General features: G+C 41.6%; 1 protein-coding gene across 1 annotated transcript in view; it reads right to left on the bottom strand.

The window, feature by feature from the left end:
- The window catches only part of ADCY1 (adenylate cyclase 1), a 155,496-nt gene that overhangs the window by 15,174 nt on the left and 120,529 nt on the right, over positions 1-19,793 (bottom strand). Inside the window, exons 9-14 of the mRNA XM_059818953.1 lie at positions 16,469-16,663; positions 15,054-15,151; positions 11,277-11,361; positions 7,212-7,301; positions 4,067-4,323; positions 2,690-2,816 (exon numbers count right to left, since the gene is read on the bottom strand). Coding sequence (XP_059674936.1) covers positions 2,690-2,816; positions 4,067-4,323; positions 7,212-7,301; positions 11,277-11,361; positions 15,054-15,151; positions 16,469-16,663 — 852 coding nt within the window. The remainder of the gene's footprint in view (positions 1-2,689; positions 2,817-4,066; positions 4,324-7,211; positions 7,302-11,276; positions 11,362-15,053; positions 15,152-16,468; positions 16,664-19,793) is intronic.

Genomic DNA, 19,793 nt, shown 5'->3' with positions numbered 1-19,793 from the left:
AGCAGTGGTTCATGCAATTCAGTGTTTGCACAAAGGACCAGCACACTCACTCTGTACAACAGAAGAAAATCTCCACGGTCCCTGTGCACTATGTCAATGGTCTTTCTAAAACTTCTGCTCCCAAGGATGTAACCAAGTTAAGCCAACGTGGCTCAATGGTAAGTAGTACGGTGGCTGTAGAGAAACACGACCAAGAATGCTGTTTAACCATATACAGGGCTCCTGCGGTCCAGCAGCTAGACAAAAGGTGGTTTTTACCCTTCTCCCCTCTTAAAATATTGTTAAACAGTTAGTAGCTTGGAGTTTGCTAACTAGTCAAAGGCAGTTTTAACATACAGATATTTCCAACCAACAGTCTTCCCAGAGCTTTTAATACTCAGACTTTTACTATGCCAAAGAGCCTAATAAGTACAAAGATCATGGTTTTTTTTACTTACCCATTTGAATAGGTAAGCACCATAAGCACTTCTGTAACATCCATCACCACGGTACTTCTGCACGTTAAGTTAATCAGCCCTTGTATTCAATATCGTTTCAAAAACCAGTGCAACATTCCTTACAACATGTTATCCACTATTTATTGTACAGGGAATGGATCTTCCACGTGGAATCGAGAAGAACAAGGCTATACGCCCAGATCATCAAAGAGGCCAAGCATCAACCCAGCATACCGATTTCAAAGAATGGTAGCTATGTTGATCCCTAATTTCTGAATGTTCTACCTATGCTGAGGTTTTGTCCTTTCTGATTATTATCATGCAAATCTCACAGACAAGCTGGTACCACCTAAGTGCCTGATCTGCAATTGAAAAGGGCTGAAAATGGCATTTGAACTTCTCAGATGAAAAGCACTTTTTGAAATGGTACCTGCAGATGCCGCTGGACATTACTGAAATTTGATAGGCATCCCTATGTCTTATCTCCCCTTATTGTCCTTTGGAGTAAGTGCACAATGGTTTTAACAATAGTGGTAGATGACTAGGTAATTCTGTAAAACCTGGCCCCAAGAAAACAGAAAAAGTTTGTATTTCTTCCTTCGCTATTGCCCAGCTCTGGTCTTTCAGCAGCATCCCATTATTTTCCTGTACATGAATATTTAAAACTAACTGATGGCTAATTAAAAGCCAACTTAAATCTAAGAATCTTTAAGCAGTACATTCCTTAGGGATGCACAATTCACCGTGCAAGTCGTAGTAGCTGTAATAACCAAAAGCATTGAAGATGCTGGAACTCACTCTTGACCTGTTGCAAGGCCACAGGACAGCAGAACGGTACCTTCCTGCTTGCTGTTCTATTTCACGGCTAGGAATAACACACGGAAGGTCTCGTATTCATGGATCCATGGATCATACGGCACTCGCATACCTCCACCGTGTGCCAACCTACATAAAGGTAGCCGCTATACAACTATGGTGTGCTGCTCTGAGTTTCAAAGTCAGGGGATTTTTTTCTTTTTCCACCTGAAAACTGTATTTGGCACCACAGAAAGCGGAAACTATTATCACTTTGGTCAAAACAAACCTTGGAGGCTGACAGGCACAGCACCCATCATTACCACAGGTCATAGGACAGAAATTAAATGAAGCGATCACACGTTGTTGTTAAACAGCAGAGTCCACAGAAATTGTAGAGCAAGATAAACTTAAATCATAAAGGAGGTGGACACGGTCTTGGACATCAAGACAAAAAATCCCAACAGAGCTTAACTGTTAGGTTGAAAAACTTTAAGAGTAGAAGATAATAGAGCGAAGTCATTCCTGATTTCTCTATTCTAAGTGACACAGCAGAGTCAGGGATGTGTTTAATCCATGCCTTCCAGTCTTGACCTTACATGTAAAAGCAAGCACTGCGACGATTTACACAGTCCTCTTAACAACACAGTTAACAGGCCGTAGGTGAGAACAGGATGTGACCTCTTTAACTACAAGACTGTAAGATTTATCAGAAAGGCAACTTCCAAGTTCCACCAAAACAAACTTACATCTTCTTCAACATTCTCCTTCCCTCGGGGGCCAGTGTGAAACACTTGGGAGGTGGGAATAGGACTGCTGAGAGGCGGGACAGGAGGCAGACGTTTCCTGATGGCTCTGCTTACGGCTAATATAATTTACACAGGTTTTGCTGTGATTATAATAGCTGGGAAATACATTTTCAAAAAGAAGTCCACGCGCTCGGTATCTAAATAAATTTCTGGTCTTCCTTTTGGAAGGCATTCCATAGTTGCATTGCATGATACGGATGTAAGTATTTCCTCTCATCAGTTTTATTTGCTGCTTTTCAGCTTATCCAAACATCAACTCATTATCACCCATTTTCGTATTATATATATGAAAAAACCCCATGGATTTCATTTCTTTACCTCTAGCTTATATTGCTAACTGTCCGTTTCCCACATTTACAATTCTCTCTATTCATAACGCACCTTAGATATAAATATACTACTTCATTAATGATGTACTGTTACGGAACAACTACAAACACACAAAACACTTCTCCAGAGCAAATGAATTTTATAGGTCTGCGGAAGGGAAGCTCGAAGAACTTTTCTCTGTAAACCCCAAGAGATGTGCAAGATTTTGCAAGTGCCTTAGCCCACCTCATTTGTTCCAACAGTATTTGCAAGCCAATTCAAGAAGCCAGACATCATTTTGTGTGCATGGACAGGAGAAAGAAGAGCCCTATGGCTTACCTGCACAGCCCAGAGGTAGTCCAGACGTAGCTTCAAGTCCACCTGTCTGGAATGCAGTGCCAAAGCACAAGAAAATAGCAGAATGGCAAGTATTGGTTCATAGCCACGCATATAAAAGGAGCCGCCCCTGAAAAACAAAAGGAAAATAACTGGGTTATTCCAGGTTTTCTAATATCAAACCCTGCATATTTTTAATATCAGATCTTTAGTTTAGAACATGTGCGTACGCCTCCATCACTAGCCTTTTCTGAAGAGGCTTGTAAGGGCAGGGAGATGGGCAACAGTAAATCTGATCACTGCATCACACCAACATACACCTTCTTGAAGGTTTTATTATGCTATACATTACTGTAATGTGTGTGCATGCTTTTAATGAAGAAATACAAAAACACTCAAAAGCTTAAATGAATTTGGAACAGGTTGAGGGCTGCTGAAATAGAGAAGTGAAGTTTTTAACAGTGTTTTTCTATTTCATATTGTAATTAGACTGCGGTGTGTTCAGCTGAGGTATGTTAGCATAAAACTACAGAATAACAGGGCAACAGTTGGTAGTTCCCAAAAGCTGATCTCCTGGTGAGGGATATTACTAGATCCTACAATTGCTGGGGAGAGGATGGCTGAAGTATTTCTTATGCTCTACTGAGTACAGAGCCCTAAGCAGCACTGAATGCTAGAGGACAACTCACACATGAGTAGTCAACATCGTGACTGGATGCTAGAGGACAACTCACAGGTGAGTAGCCAATGTCATGACTGGATGCTAGAGGACAACTCACAAATGAGTAGTCAACGTCGTGACTGGATGCTAGAGGACAACTCACAGGTGAGTAGTCAATGTTGTGACTGAATGCTAGAGGACAACTCACAGGTGAGTAGTCAATGTTGTGACTGAATGCTAGAGGACAACTCACAGGTGAGTAGTCAACGTCATGACTGAATGCTAGAGGACAACTCACAGGTGAGTAGTCAACGACATGACTGAATGCTAGAGGACAACTCACAAATGAGTAGTCAATGTTGTGACTGAATGCTAGAGGACAACTCACAGGTGAGTAGTCAATGTTGTGACTGGATGCTAGAGGACAACTCACAGGTGAGTAGTCAATGTCACAGGTGAGTAGTCAACGTCATGACAGAATGCTAGAGGAGAACTCACAGGTGAGTAGTCAATGTCACAGGTGAGTAGTCAACGTCATGACAGAATGCTAGAGAACTCACAGGTGAGTAGTCAATGTCATGACTGAATGCTAGAGGACAACTCACAGGTGAGTAGTCAACATTGTGACTGAACGCTAGAGAACATCTCACAGGTGAGTAGTCGATGTCGTGAATATCCATACAGAAACACCCATTGCTTTAACTTTGCAAGATACCTACCCCACAGCTTTTCTGTAACCACTGAGTTCCAGAATAGTTATGTACAAAATTGTAACAAAAATCAGGAGAACAATTTTTGGCAAGGAAGATACACGTAGAAATATTGCCAAGGTGAGAGTCCCCACCACACAGGAAAGGAAAGCATAGTGGGCTGTGTCACACGGAAGTTCATTCATTGTTTTATTTGTTCCACCAGGAGAAATGATAACTATGGAACTGCTGGAATTGGTATTCCAAACCCAAGGCATACAGCCAACCTAGAAAAGACAGGAGAGGCGAGAAGGGGAGAAAGTTAAATATGACATAAACAGAAATGCAGCTGCTATGGGGGCTGACTGTAGTTAATTTCTAATTGGGAAAATACGGCCATGGAGTTCCCATCCAGCTCACTGCTCTTATAAAATCTCTCCCCTTTTCCTGTAACGCTATACTCCGTTTTAGGTGGGAGACACTCTGTTCGTTAGAGGCCAGTAAGGCCAACCAATTAAAGTCTGGGCTTGGCTGAATAGTTTCCCTCTCAGTGCTCAAAACCAAGAGATTCTCAAGCCAGCATATTCCTGCAAAATTAAGGAACTTCAGTAAACATTTTATGTGGCCATGCAGGTGAGAAAGGTTCTTGCACAGAGCACAGAAAGAAATGTGTTTGTTTTACTGACTATGTAAACTCTATCAATTGCAATGAATCAAATATAAAAGAGAACGTATTTTAATCTTCGATTGAAAAACTAGTAATATCTTTTGTCCACTTCAGAGCTACTTCTGCTATCACATATGATTCAAATACAAGGCCTCATCTTTAATTATCCCTGCCATTTCAGTTATCCAAGGAGTTCCATTTCCTCCCCGGACTGGGAAATAAAAAAATGTTTTAGCGCATTTCCTATGGGAAATTTAAGGAAATTTAACCTGCTTCTTCCAAAGGCAATGTCATGTACACATCTCAGAGCTGTTACCCAAGGAAGGGAGGAATTTCTGGAAAAGAGGGCAAATCCCTAGAGCTCCAGTTTTAATTGCATTCCCAACCTTCACCCCTCATGAAGGGAGAGGATAAGAGTTAGCATAAAAGGGGAGAGTGGGATGGTAGTGTGAAATTGATTGTAACAGGCACTGCCAAATAAGCCCTGCCCCGTACTTAAGCTTCTCTTTTGAAGTGTGTTACTAGACCTTTTTATTTCATCCTAACCACCGATAATGAAATTTTATAGCACGCTGTAAAATAACTGACAACCTGAAAGGTGATTAAGCAATATATTTTACAGGGGGTTGTAGTCATTTAAAAAGATGAGACGTAACAGATAAAATTTGAGTTAAACTCATAATGACTAACATTATGAAATGAGAAAGAGTGAAGTGAAAAATCCGTTTAATATGATTTTGTTCAATATGCTTAAAAACGCTGTTCATACTAAACTCATCCGAAAACATAGGCATGCATGAGGGCTTTGTAAATGATGTGCAATCCATCCAGGAAAACACCATCTGCTCTACAACTAAGAGTGAAACCTCAACATCTAGCTCCTCCACTAGCTGAGAATTCTAGAGGCATTACTTTGCAGGAACTATTATTTCTACTGATTAAACATTTCTCCTAAGCATTTAAATGGTTACAGGCTATTTTTGCTTCAATAAAGGGTATTTGTGACCCATTGTAAGCTGTAACGGAATAATCACTGCCTTGTCGGAGGCCAGAACTTCCGAATTCTCATCTGCCTTCTTCCACCGATGTCCAACGTTGCCTTAGGACGCCCGCTTCTCATTTTCAGCGTCTTCAAGCGGCAACAAGGGTGTTTGTTTCATTTGGTCAAAGTAAGCGTCAGATCTACAGGGGCTGATCCACAAAGGTCCCAGCTGTCATAATATTCATCTCAATCCCAAAGTCAGATACGCAGAACTTGCTGAGGTGCTAGCTAGCCTGGAGGCACTGCGCATCGCTATGCATTTTGGGCTTGCATGCACGTTAAGAACCACATACGTCTCTGTGTGCTATTAGGGCTGTGTGTGACTCACACAGCTGATGTTCAGGAATTCCCAGAAATGTCTGAACGTCAGTAATTCTCGGTACCTCTCAGGACATTGGAATTCGCAGACAAGGGAGCCTCTGCCCATTCCGTTCATGGGGATCAGCTTGGTAGATGTTCTCAGGGCAGGTCCAGGGACGAGTGAATACACAAAATACAAAATAAGGGGCTTGGCATCCCAGTTAGCACTGTGAATCGCTCATGAAATCACTGTCTTCCCGTTGGTCAGAACACACTGCCTAAATCCCGCAGAGAGGCATGATTTGAGACATCTGCCTTCTCAGCATTTCCAATTGTGTTTAGCGTGCTATTTTTGTGTGGATTCTTTCCTTTGGGTACCCTAACATGTTTAATTCATTAGCATTAGCAGCCAAAATGCTGAAATTGAGCGCCAGGAATTTGACAAAGCAACTAAATGCCAAATACTTCGGTGGAAGTTTAAATCCCATTTGACAATCAAGTCCACCACGCAGAACTAGCTGCTAATCTACAGTAAAAGAAGCTCAATTTTCAGAAGTATTGAGCAAGTCCACTTCATACAAGAGAAGCTTCCTAGACATTAGACGCGACTGGATCACGTAAGTAGCACAGTGTAAGCACCTCTTCTTGTTACGCAATACTGTCCGTATTTTAAGATCTCGTTATCTTTTCTGATCCGCCTGGACTAAAAATATCCCCCCGTTATTACACAGAAATATGTTCTGTACGTTGCCACATAGAAATAAGTAATGTTGTTTGACACCATGCCTTGTCTGTCACAAAACATTAGCCATTGAACTAGTAAGCCAGTTGAACATTTAAAAATAGTTTTCCCATAAAGCACATGAGATCAGCAGACTATGTGATACTAAGGTTTGATATAAAAATTTCTCTAGGTGTTGACTAGGTATTACCTGTGTAATTTGCTAATGGCTTTGCCATTCCTAATTCAACACCCTCACACAGGGCACTGAAAGTTCAAACCACAGCAAAGGCCTTTAATTTTGAAGAAACATGCTCTGCAAGTATGAATAATAAACGAAGTAGGAATTCACCAGACGAGAATAGGGTACGTGGTTAACGGATCTGTACCAGGTTGTTCTTTAAACAGAATGCTAAATTAAGCGATACTTGATTTAAATACTCACCACACATCCTTGAGCCACGGAGTATATTAAGATCACAATAAAAATACACAAAATGGTACGAATTTGTATTGTCAGGCACCCTGGAAAACACTAAAGGAAAAAAAAAAGATTTAAAGATTTAAAAGTATTTTTTAAAATGGGGTTGTTATTTTTTAGTAGTCCATAAAAAGAAGTGAGTAAGGGATACAGAAATTTTCCCTGCGCCGCAAACGATGAAACAAGCATGCAGTTATTATTGTGTACATGCGTTTTAATGGTAATTGCCTTTTTGGGGGCAACAAATGTGAAATTATTATTACTATACATTATTTCTCACGATAATTAAAACTCTTTGAAAGGTTAGTAGGTTGTCTGCTTATAATGCAAATAATAAATTAGGATGGCATTTGATTTTGTTCCCATGGGGAAAACACCCAAAGCATCTTTTGCCTTGCAAATTATCAGCTACAAATAGTGATCCAAGAGAACATACTGTGGCAGCACAGAATTTTGGAGTGGTATTTGTGTCTTCTGCTATAATAGTCATGTTAAATGCCAGGGTAGTTTTAATTATCAGGACTCATTAAAAATATTGAGTTTGTCAGAGCAGAAAGAGCAGTAGAGAACAAAAATGTCTGGCGGAATGGAGTCTTGTGAATCTTGTGCTCGTCTCCATTTTTACCCTGATTCCATCACCGTGAAGCGTGAAGTGCTTGCTGCTGTGAGCATATATGAACCCAGTGACAGAAGGTGAGAGACGAAGGATAAGTCTGCCAGGCTCTAGGACTTAGGCTTGTTCCAGTCACACTGATCTACTCTGGGTTCAGGGAAAGTTGCGTTCCTTCTTTCCCCCTTGCATTAAGAAGGTTTGGAGCATCTGTTATCTACTGGATCCATGATATGTCTTTCAGACCACAGGACTTCGGCCACTACCTTCAAGGGGCAAGAATCAACTCCAGGAAACAATCAGATTTAAAAGGGGAACAATCCCGTGTCCCTTAAAAGGAGGGGGCTCAGACTTAGCAAGGCTGGATTTGGTTTGAGATCAAATGGACCAAGCACACACCTAATTTTTGGATGAAAGTCACCAGTTTTGAAGAAAAGCTGTTCACTTCATGGATATCATCAACATCAAAAGCATAGCCTCCAGCAGGCAGCGAAGTACCCACAGAGAGGGGCTTCTGTGGCCTTGGCACGACAGAAATCAGGTATTGAAACTCTTCCCCTTCCTTGCACACATGCACAGACATCTCCCCTGTACGTGTGACCACGAATTAAAAGTCTGAGATACTTATAGGTGAATGAACTTCATCTGGGCTGTGAAACATGAGAATACAGCAATTACAGAAAAAATAAAAAACCCTGTGTGATCTGCAAATACATTCGGGCTTCAGTATGGATTAAGTCCATGTAAATGTAGGTGTCCAGGTAGAACACGGTCCGTAAATCCATGTAGAACAACCCATGCCATATCAACAGTAGATTTATATAAGCATATTATGGACCTGACTTAATTGGCTACACCAGAAACCAGTTTAACTATTAGTTTGCATCAGTAACATGTACTGGGACACGCGAGGTATATCACCTTTAATAAACAGCGAGCGTATTGTAAAACAAAAACCTTGAACTGTAAGAATCTCACACTGAAAAGCTGTGTCTCAAGGCAGGGGATATAGCAACGTCCAAAATTACACTATGAAAAAAAGAGAGAGATGATTTCTCCATTTATTCATCATTATCGTACAGTTCAGGCTGGGAAGGACCTCAAGGGGCCCAAAAGTACTCTCTGCCTTGACCCTAAGGCCAATTTCTGCAGAGCTGGTCAGTCCCAAGCCTGTGTCATTGCAGGGGGTCCTTCCTTCTCAGGGCCGGGACTTCGCATTTATCCATGCTGTATTTCGTTAAGATTCCTGTTGGCCCATTCCGCCAACCTAGCTAGGTCCCCCTCAATGGTCATCCTGCCAGCGTGTTGGCTGTTACCCCAAAATTGGAGTCACCTGAAAACTTGACATGAGTATAATCCACGTCCTTCTCCAGGTCGTTGATAAAAATGTTTAACAGGACAGGTCCCTGGATAAACTCCTGTGGTATCCCACTTATTACTGGCTTCCAGGTAGAGTACGACCATGAACTGCTATGCTCTGAATGTGATCATCCAGACAGTTTTCTACCCATCAAGCTGTCCACTCAACTAGACCAAAATCCTATGCACACATGAGGTGGAAACTGTGTGGTTTAAACCATATAAATAAAACACAAAATAATAATTCTGTTTGAAGGAAATACGTATATTCCATTAATTCAGTTTGCAACCAAGTAAGTTCTCTACTGCTTGTTAAAGAGAGAATCCCCACAGTTCGAAGATAATGCTGCATGGTTAACAGTGACAAAGCAAAATGCAGATTCAACAACAACGGGTCCTGACACATTGCACAGACATTTTTGTGTGTGTGTGTGTGGTACGTGTATGTTCTAAACGTTGACATGCTAGGCTATTGGGTTAGAAAGGAAAATAAACCTCTAAAACCTTAAAAGACGTGTCTGAATTAAAACTCTGACTGACACCTAAAAGATTTATACTTCTGACTTTTGGTCATTCTAAGACTGCATCTGCTCTTTTATGATAGCACAGCATTTGGGGCTTCATTTTCTTCACTTTCTTTTATTTGGGGAATTTTTATTAAGTGAGTCAGTACTGTCAGATCCCCAAAACGCTAGGTAACCGGTACGGTAAAACATTATCATAGTGGTTTTATGAGTGAGGCATATGATGTTAAAGCATGGAGAAGCTGAGTCACTTGTCCAGTGTACAATAGCACGTAAGTGCCAGAAGACTGATTAAAATAGGAGAATGACTGGTTTACAATTCTCTACTCATTATACACAGCATATTCATTACCTTTTATTTATTATGTAAGACAAATTTTCACCACAAAGTTTCAAACTGTGATATTCGGAGTTTTTATATTTCTTTTTCTAATGCTGGATTTGATCCTATAAAGTACTCAATCTCTAGAGGAACCTGGAATAAATTCAAATTCTTCTGACAGCCAAAACAGCTGGAACAAACCTTACGGTTGCATTAGCCCCAGGGAAACGGCATAAAGAGGAGCAATTTCCTACAAACTTCATCTGTGTTTCTACCGTCCGTAGACAGAACAACAGATGATAAACTGCTGTGCCTTTATGAAACAAAAGAGAGCGTCAAAATTACTCCCAAATATTTGTGTAAGTTTATAAATAAAGATCTGCTCCGTACCAGATACTCTGCTAATACACTATTTATGTTTCCAGGAAAACAATTACTTCCCTCCTGCCAAAGGGCATTTTTTCTTAACTAAAAATTAGTGTGTGCTAATCAGCAAAGCTGATTAACTGTGTAGGTGTTTTCTCCTGATATTGGTCTGAAAAGACTAAATTTAGATTAAGCCACTACGGATTTCTTTAATCAGAAAATTAGTCTGTAGATGCTTTATTCTGATCTGGCAGACGTAGTTCTCTCCTACAACAACCAAATGTCCTTCTGCATCGTTGCTGTTGTGAAAATGTAATGCAGGAGAATTAATCATTACTAAAGGTTGTGAAAAGGCCAAGGGCTGCGCGTGCAAAACATTGTGCTTTACCATCAAAACAGCTGCTGCTTTGGCAGGAAAAGTTTTGAAAACAGAGGGGAAGTTAGCAGGACTTTACACCCAGATACCAGTCAGAATGGAAGGGAGAATTAGTGTGCTCCGGAGAGGAGAAAAAATCAGGTTAAGGCAGCTATTTATCTGAAGACTGGAGAGATTCAGTAGCTACTGGTAGGTGTTCAGGGAAGACGCAGCAGAACAGACAAAAAGCATAGCGTTAACGGCACCGAATGCTACACTGCTGTGGTGATTACTCATGCAAAAAGGCTACTTTCAGGTGAACCATCTATGCTTTTGTAGTGCCTAATACATTACTTCGCAACGAACTTGAAAAGCACATAGATTTCGGACTCGATGAATCTGCGAAGCATGCGCTGATGGCTTCGTATTCCAAAGGGCAAACAAAGCACAGCCGCCGAAAGGAAGAACAGTCATAAAATCTTAAATCACTTACTTGTACTCGTGTGACGTGTAGGTACATAATACAAGCCACTAGGAAGCATATGCAGAACACCAGGAGAACGAGAACTACGGTACTCCTAGAATCAAAAGACAAGAGAAGTAAAGCAACGTAACTCAGTAGCGGATGAGAACAAACAGCACAGGGGTCCTTCGGAAACGGTATTTTGGATGAACGGTGGAGGACCTCCCCCTCCCCCTTGCTGTAATACTAACCGTCGCAGAGGGAATTTCACAGTGTGAAATGCACTGCTCTCAGGAATGAGGAATCAGGAGATGCTCTTGTACACGGTGCCCACTCCGACCTCAGCAAGGAGATCAAAGCACCTCAAAAATTCAACTGTATGGTGTGTCAGGACAGACGCTTTCTAATGGTAGGCTAATGCAGAATATTCAGCATGATGACTTTTAGAAGTCTTAGTGTGTAACCCAATTACTTGGCCTTGGCAGCTGTGTAACAGTTACCAGATGCTTTTCCCTTCTAATCTCTCCTTCTCAAAGATTCAGAAATCAGAGGTCAGTCAACTCAGTCACTTATCAAGTCAAATAAAATCAGACCAGACTGTGATCCCTTCTTCTAATGAAACAGAGCAACTCTGTCCTTTGGAGTCTTCCTCAATGGTTAGAAAAATCTTAGGTTTCACAAAGATGCTGTAATAATTCTCTGAAATCTTACTCTTCCCTCTCCTGATCTTTCAAAATAGGCTTGTTCTTCATGCGAAGAGGGGTGCAGACCAAGCACTTCGCTCCTCCAGAAAACCTGTGCTATTGGAACAGTACCTTACGGATGTGAGCACATTGGCAAGAATTAGTCCACCAGTGCTGGTGCTTTAGAATCATAGAATCGTTTAGGTTGGTAAAGACCTTTAAGGTCATCAAGTCCAACTGTAAACCTAACCCTGCCAAGTCCACCACTAAACCAAGTCCCTAAGCGCCTCTTCCACACGTCTTTTAAATGCCTCCAGGGATGGTGACTCCACCACCTCCCTGGGCAGCCTGTTCCAGCATCTGACAACCCTTTCAGTGAAGAAGTTTTTCCTAATACCCAGCCTAAACCTCCCCTGGTGCAACTTGAGGCCATTTCCTCTTGTCCTATTGCTTGTCAGTTGGGAAAAGAGACCAACACCCACCTCTCTACAACCTCCTTTGATTTATGCTCAGGGACAGCCTGGCCCCCAGCCAGCCATGGATGCAGGGCCGTATGACAGCAACTTAACATCATCTCCACACCTTCTTTTCTAGTCTTGTGAGAACAACCCAGCCAGTCCAGATGATGTGAGCCACGGCTGCAGGCATATATGTATCTGTGCCTTTGACCATCACTGGGGAAAGATTGCTGGTGGAAGGTTTCTCACAGTAGAATAGTGCAATCCTCCTGCTGTAGAATTTCTCAGTGTTTGGCTTTGATTTCAAATTCATGTTAACAATCCCCAGCAATACACAAACAGGGGAAATTCTGCGGTGTGGTAAGCGTATCCAGAACGGGGAGGTGACGCTACGTGCTGTCAGCGTGGATTCTGAATACAAGTATTAATAGACAGCGGGCTCTCCTGTGCCTTTAGAGAATTGGCTTGTATTCAGGATGGTAGTATGCTAGAAAAAAATGCAGAGGACATGACTGCAACAGCGTCTTTTAAGGCAGCAACAGCCAACAACTGACACTAGTGCTGAGTGGGACCCTGACAGAGATTTGGCTTGGCACCAGTAACAAAGGGCTACATTGTTTTTTAAAAATAAACCCAGCATAAGACACCAGAAAGGTTCATCATCAGGGCTTTTAGTGTCTATGCTGCATGTGTGCCTCCATAATTGGACAGCTTAGGTTGACAGGAACATAGACTTACTTTCACCAGCTCCATCTGGGGATATGAAATATGTCTTTAGCTGAGAAGCTGTTTTGCTCAGATGATCATAGGAATTGTGAGAATGTCAAGCCCATTGCTGCGTATTTATGCAGCGACTGGCTTTCTTACAACATTCTCTTGTCTCTAGATTGCGAACCTCCTCCTTGGAATATTGTGATACATGTCAAACACCATTATTATCACCTCTCCCGTTATAGTAACACATTACACTTCTTGTCTTGGCTTTTGCATTCTCCTGTCATACTTGTAACTACTTTGGCAATCTAAAGAGCAACTTAAAGCTCCAGGTTCTGTGGAAAGGGGAAATTTTCCGATACTTCCAAAGTTTTAGTCTAGCTCATGGTTGCATCTGTGTCACAGTGAGGGAAGAGCCTGAGAAGAGTAGTAATTTGGTTGTATGAAGGCACCACCAACAGACACTGGAAGAGAGAACTGAAGACGGTTCAGTGGGTGGCTCTTCTAACTAACCCAGTGATGAACCAGCCCAACTCCATGGCCTTCAGCAGTCATGCTCTGCTGGAGCTTGTGTGTCTGCCAGATCAGAGCTTAAACTGAATCTCTGTCCAGCTGTTTTTTAAGTGACAGTACTTTTTGGAAAGGTTACCAACTCCCATACCATATGATTCTTGGAAATTCATTCTAGTTTCAACTACGCTAATACTCTTTGGCTCTCCTCGTTTCAAATTGCCATGTACTGCAGCTGGGATTTACTTCAGAAGCAGGTGAAAGAGTTCTTAACACTGCTCCAGTTAGTCAGCAGAGGTCGTTAGGCTGGAAATCAGATGATTTTTGTAAGTGACTTTGAATTGTTCAGATGAAACGTATTATATAACAAATTCACATGATTATTATTAACGTAAAACAGGTGTTTCTCAAACTTTCAAGTAGAAATAATAGAATACAGGACTAAGTATTATTCTGACTGGGGATTTGTGAATAGAAAAGACCGGAGTTTAAAATGGGATTTTCAAAACCATTATCCTGTAGCCAGTTCTATTCCCATTGAAATCCTAATAATTAGTAAAAGCGAGTGAAGCTTATTTTGAATGTTTTGATATTCTCATCTGAAACAAAGCTTATTACTAATCATTTTTGTACCTTGAACACAATTGTATCTACTTATTATAACCCCTAGATTTCAAAGTGAAGTCTAATTATTTTTTTATTTAGTAAGCATTCACATAGAACTGACAAAATCTGAAGTACTCACTAAACTGTATCACTCAACAGCAGGCATCAAGACACCCCCGAAATACATCAGGAGTATTTGGTTATGTCTGCTTTAGCGCAGCCAAGGTGTGACTGCAACTCACGTGGGAATGGCCAAACTATGCACGAGGCGGTTTGTGTAGTGATAGCACTGATACCAAAAAAACCTCAATGCAGGCTACAAAGTTGGGTTGAAAAGCTGGATGGATACTGCAGTGCTTAGTTGCCGTTAAGCTGTGTATAGTTTTATCTGTGTTGCTATCAACACCTGAAGCACCTCGTCCAAAGCCAGCACAAATACTTTCAGAAAAGCTTCAGTAACACCTTTGTTTGTAGGGCGGAAATGGTTTAAATAAATTTAGCAGATTTCAGTGTTTCTGTCTTCTAAGAGCATCCTTCTACCAAAAAAAAAAACAACCCAATAAAAACCCGAAAAAAAAGGAGAGAGAGAACAGGGAAGAAATTGTTTTAAATGAACAGGGAAGAAATTGTTTTAAATAAGATTGCAAACTGTGGCTCCTTTGGACAAATGGAAGAGATAACAGTTAGACTGAGGGTATACCAATGGGCAATCTCCTGTTTGAGAAGATACCGACCTGGGTGCTAATTCCCATTCCAAAGACATTAATGTTTTGACCCGTGGAGGCTGCTTGAAGATGTTCCACTTTGAATTATAATGGCAAAAGCCAGAAACTTACTGTGGTATTATCAGAAGGTAGACAAGGCCAAATAAGGCAGCTAGAATTAGTGAGAGAACTACAGCACTGGTGAAGTACTCATCCTGAAGCTGGTGGTACTGTTAAAAAAAGGAAGAAATGAAGACAGTGAGCATTTTATACACACCCAGTCACCCACGCTTGTCCATTCTCAGTAAGAAAGAACTGTAGCCTAAAATAAAACAAGCCCCCCTCCCCACTTTATGAACATACAAATAATCCCTGCTTAATTCGCACGCAAAAAAAGATGAGGCAAGTCTACACAACGTTTTCCTTGACAGCCTTCTGTTTCGGCTGCTCCTGTTGGCCTAGCTGCTTAGTTTTCACCCTGTCACTAGTCAAATCTGGGTTAGGCTCAGATGTAAGTTTATCTTTCAGAGAAAAAAGGATTCAGCCATTTTGAACTGGAAGGAGGTGGCACTCCCTCCTCTCTGCTTCTTCGTCCCAAAAAAAGGCTTTTCAGGGATGGAAAACACCACTTTTTGGGGATGGAAATGCACAAGTGTTTTCTCAGAAAGATCCAAATTTCAATCTCATTTAGACCAAAAGACTTTCTTATTTTGAAAGAAAACAATTACAATTAAAGAATCAACCACTGTGGCAACCTGAAATCAAAGTCAACGCTCAAGACCTTACAAAACGGAGGCCAAGGTGGTACACGGCCTTCTGACTCAGAATAGTAGTGACATGGAATCTTAGACTATGAAGTGACTTACGGTGAAAGAATAAACGTTACTGCCAATTAATCCAAAATCATATCACTTTTGCTTTTTCAAACACATAAGCCCAAGGCTTTTATTTTTTTTCAATTAAACCAATTTGTATTTACAAACAAAACCCATACAAGGTTGGGACAAACAGCTCTACTTTGTTCACTTATATGCATGCTTGTAACTCTGGAGTAAGTCCACTGCTTTCAGCGCAGTCACACTGGCATAAGATCACAACCTTGCCCAGACGTTGAAGATTTTTTAGTATCTCCTGGGATTGATGGGATCAATACTTAACAGGCTACGTATGCAGAGGAAGCATCCTCCTGTCGTTAACGCTTCTCCAGAGCAGATGAGTCAGGAGGCATCCGCGTTGCCACCGGACAGCATCAAACCGGTGACGCAGGTCAGGCAGTTTGGAGAACCGAAAGGAAGGTCGAAACACAGGCTGTGTAACTTCATGGGGGAGGATCTTGATGAGTAGAAAGATACTGATCTTTCTTTTTATCCCCTCCCAGTGCTTCCACGAAAGGTGGAGATAACGCCTCCCTCTTAACCCAGAGACAGTCCAGAGGATTATTTAAAGATAGTGAGTAGAATTTCAATATTGTCTAAAACCACACAAACCCCAACGCTAGTTGGCTCATGGTCAGTGAAATCAGTAAAAATAATTTAAAACCCCCTTACTTTATTTTCACGCTCAATTTGCTTATACTTCAGGGTAAGGAAGTTCAAGTCAGCCATCTCAGACTCAGTTTGCCGGGCCTCTATCAAACGGCTGATGTATCGGTTTACTCGAGTTCCTGGAGTGTTGTATACAACATTGGTAGAAAAAGAGGAACGATTCCTGAGTTTTTCAGAGGCCGTCCTTAATGCTCTCCTCTGTAGCACAGATGAAGAAAGAAGCAGAGATTTTATTAACATTGACATTTTTCATTGCTGTTCATATTATCTCAAGCTCACAGCCAGGATGAGGAATTCATGAAGCAGAGCAACTACAAAAGACAGAGATCTTATTTCCATGTGATGGTTATCTTTTAAAAACTCCTTAGCTGAAATCCCGATCTCATCACAATCAATGAGAAAAGCCCCACTGCATTCCAGGATTTCAATCCTCATCCGCGGAAATTCTCTTCGCATACTGCCCTGACACTTCTCTGCCGCTGAGAAAATAATCAGTTTGATCCCAATCACTGTGACTTTACCTAGAAAAAGAATTTTTTTCTTGATGGAAGACACAGAGCTCTGGACATCCTGAAGACAAGATAACCAGGCTCTTCATGAGACAAGAGAAGTCCTACTGTCCAAAACCAGGTTACAATATATATTTTTTAAAGATAATTTTCCTTAACCTCTTGCACAATGACCATATGTGACTTCAGAGGGTCTGAAATCTCAGGTGTTCCTATCTTTAACTCACCCAAACGTCTCCCTTGTTAAGACCTCTTGGGTACGCCTTAAGTGGACTTGCAGATCCCAATGGAGCAGTCCAATAAATTATCACAGCTAACCTGTGCCTCACTGGGGTTAACTCCTCCATGATAGCCCTTTTCAGTGCAAAACATTGATCACAGAGCGTATCCGAAAGGGATTTTAGACAAGAAAAATTAGTGCACAGCAGCGTCTCAGCCACATTGGGGGTAACCTTCAGTTGAGGGCACCAAAATCTAAACCATCCAGCTAGACCTGCGCTGGTACGACTGCCCCTGCCCCAGCACACTGAAAGGGTCAGGGCCTTCACAAAATACTCTTGTAGATGCAGCATTTTTTAAACACAGCGTGAGAAAGACGGTAGGCCAATCTTATAGACGAGAAACCATCCGCCTAACGGTTAGCACACTGAGCCGTGAGAAAGAGTCATCAATCAAATATCCTTTTCACCTCAAAAGGGGTCAAGCTTTACCTCCCAGAAGAGTTTCGACAACCAAGCTCAGGCAAGTTGTACTATTTTTATACAGTTAAAGGAATACTTTTCAGTCTACCATCCGCAGAATTTGGGAAGACAATTCGACCCATTAGGAAATGACAAGTCTGCTCAGAGATAAGGAGAGTGCTGGCTCGGGACATAATCAGTAGAGTCTGTCAGCAAGCTGGTACAAAAGCACACCAAAGTGCTCTCTTCAGAGCAGTCAGTACTTAATGGCCCACTCTTTAAAGGCTGTACTACAAAATAGCCTTTTAAACCAGCTGGTAAAAAGAGGTGGTGATCACTCTTTAAGTAATTCTGCAGGACTGGTAGTTTCCCATCTTATTCCACAAGAAGTAGTTCTCGTGAGATCCTCATCAGTGAACAAACAGCAGACTACAGCAGTTCATTAGCTTATACAGAATTACAGAATCACTAAGGTTGGAAAAGACCTGTAAGATCATCAAGTCCAACCATCACCCCAACCCCACCATGCCCACTAAACCATGTCCCGCAGTGCCACGTCCACACGTTCCTTGAACACCTCCAGGGATGGGGACTCCACCACCTCCCTGGGCAGCCTCTTCCAATGCTTCACCACTCTCTCAGGAAAGACATTTTTCCTCATATCCAGCCTGAACCTCCCCTGGCGCAACTTGAGGCCATTTCCTCTTGTCCTATCACTCATTACTTGGGAGAAGAGACCAACACCCACCTCACCACAACCCCCTTTCAGGCAGTTGTAGAGAGCGATGAGGTCTCCCCTCAGCCTCCTCTTCTCCAGACTGAACAACCCCAGCTCCCTCAGCCGCTCCTCATCAGACTTGTGCTCCAGACCCCTCACCAGCTCCGTCGCCCTTCTCTGGACACGCTCCAGCACCTCCATGTCCTTCTTGGAGTGAGGGGCCCAAAACTGAACACAGCATTCGAGGTGCAAATAGCTTCTGTTACATGCATGTTACACCCGACATACTTATGAACACTCAGTGGGAAGGGTTAACCGCTGACTGAGGTCTTAGTTTTCTGGTCCTAAAGAAGACTGCACCTCGGCGAAGATAAAATAGCTTTCCAAGTCCTGTTTTGCTGGCTTTGTATGTAACGAGCAGACTGTACCAGCATTAAACAATTATGAGGCTACCTGAAACATTTTGCTTCAAACAATCAGATTCCGGTACTTGTTAAGTTGTCTGTGGTGTAAGAATTAATTGTTTCAACATGAAAAATAATCTTGTGGACATACATGGATTAGAGCTTTCAAATCCCATCTTCTGGGTTCTGTTAGCCATAACAGAAATCTTAAATTGCCAGCCAGACAACTGTTCTAGATGTTTCTGAACAGAGATAAGGTCGTCCGCTTGCAGAAGAGGTTTGTCCCACAAGTTGCTAGGGCAACTGAGCGCTTTCAGGAATATTGTCGGCAATATACAATCTTGCTCTTCATAAAGATAAATAACAATTACTTACAATATGTATGGCTCAAGGTGCAGCAGAAAGTACATCTTTGGAGATGTTTTATAATCCAAATTTAAGCCTATAGCATAATAATAAGGGCGAGCAAAACAGCATTTAAAAAAAAAATCAGAATGCGTCTTTGCTTTAAAATCTGGAATGAGGGTAGACGATGGGAGCTATTCTGATATATGGAATAAATTATATTATCTCTTCTGCCGTTTTGAAACAGGGTTGAAGTTACTGTGCTTAATCAAAATAGCTGTTGCTCACATATTTCCACCAGGTCTCTTGTTTTTATCCCTATTATTATTTCATACAGTAGACTTACATTATGCCTTATACGTGATCAAGATCCAGCATCCGTATTTCTCAGAAATTAAATACATAAATGCATGCTACAGTAACGTGCTGGCTTCAAAGCCTTTACAGCCATAGCTTGTTTTACATGATTTGAGGGGGGACATCGCTGAAGAAACCCTGCATTGCAACCCAGTGTATTTGTATTAAAATCATATCTCACGCTCCACCATAAATGTTACGTATTAGGTACAAAAGCTCAGGACGACCTCTTCAGTTAATGATAGCATTGTAGAACTTCACTGCAAATGTTCTGACACGAGAGAATTTTCATCAGATCCCTAGCAAAGCCATATC

This window comes from Gavia stellata, chromosome 6, assembly GCF_030936135.1.
Source record: "Gavia stellata isolate bGavSte3 chromosome 6, bGavSte3.hap2, whole genome shotgun sequence".
NCBI lineage: Eukaryota > Metazoa > Chordata > Aves > Gaviiformes > Gaviidae > Gavia > Gavia stellata.
Note: the sequence above shows the minus strand (reverse complement) of the source record. Positions and strands in the feature narration are given on the sequence as shown.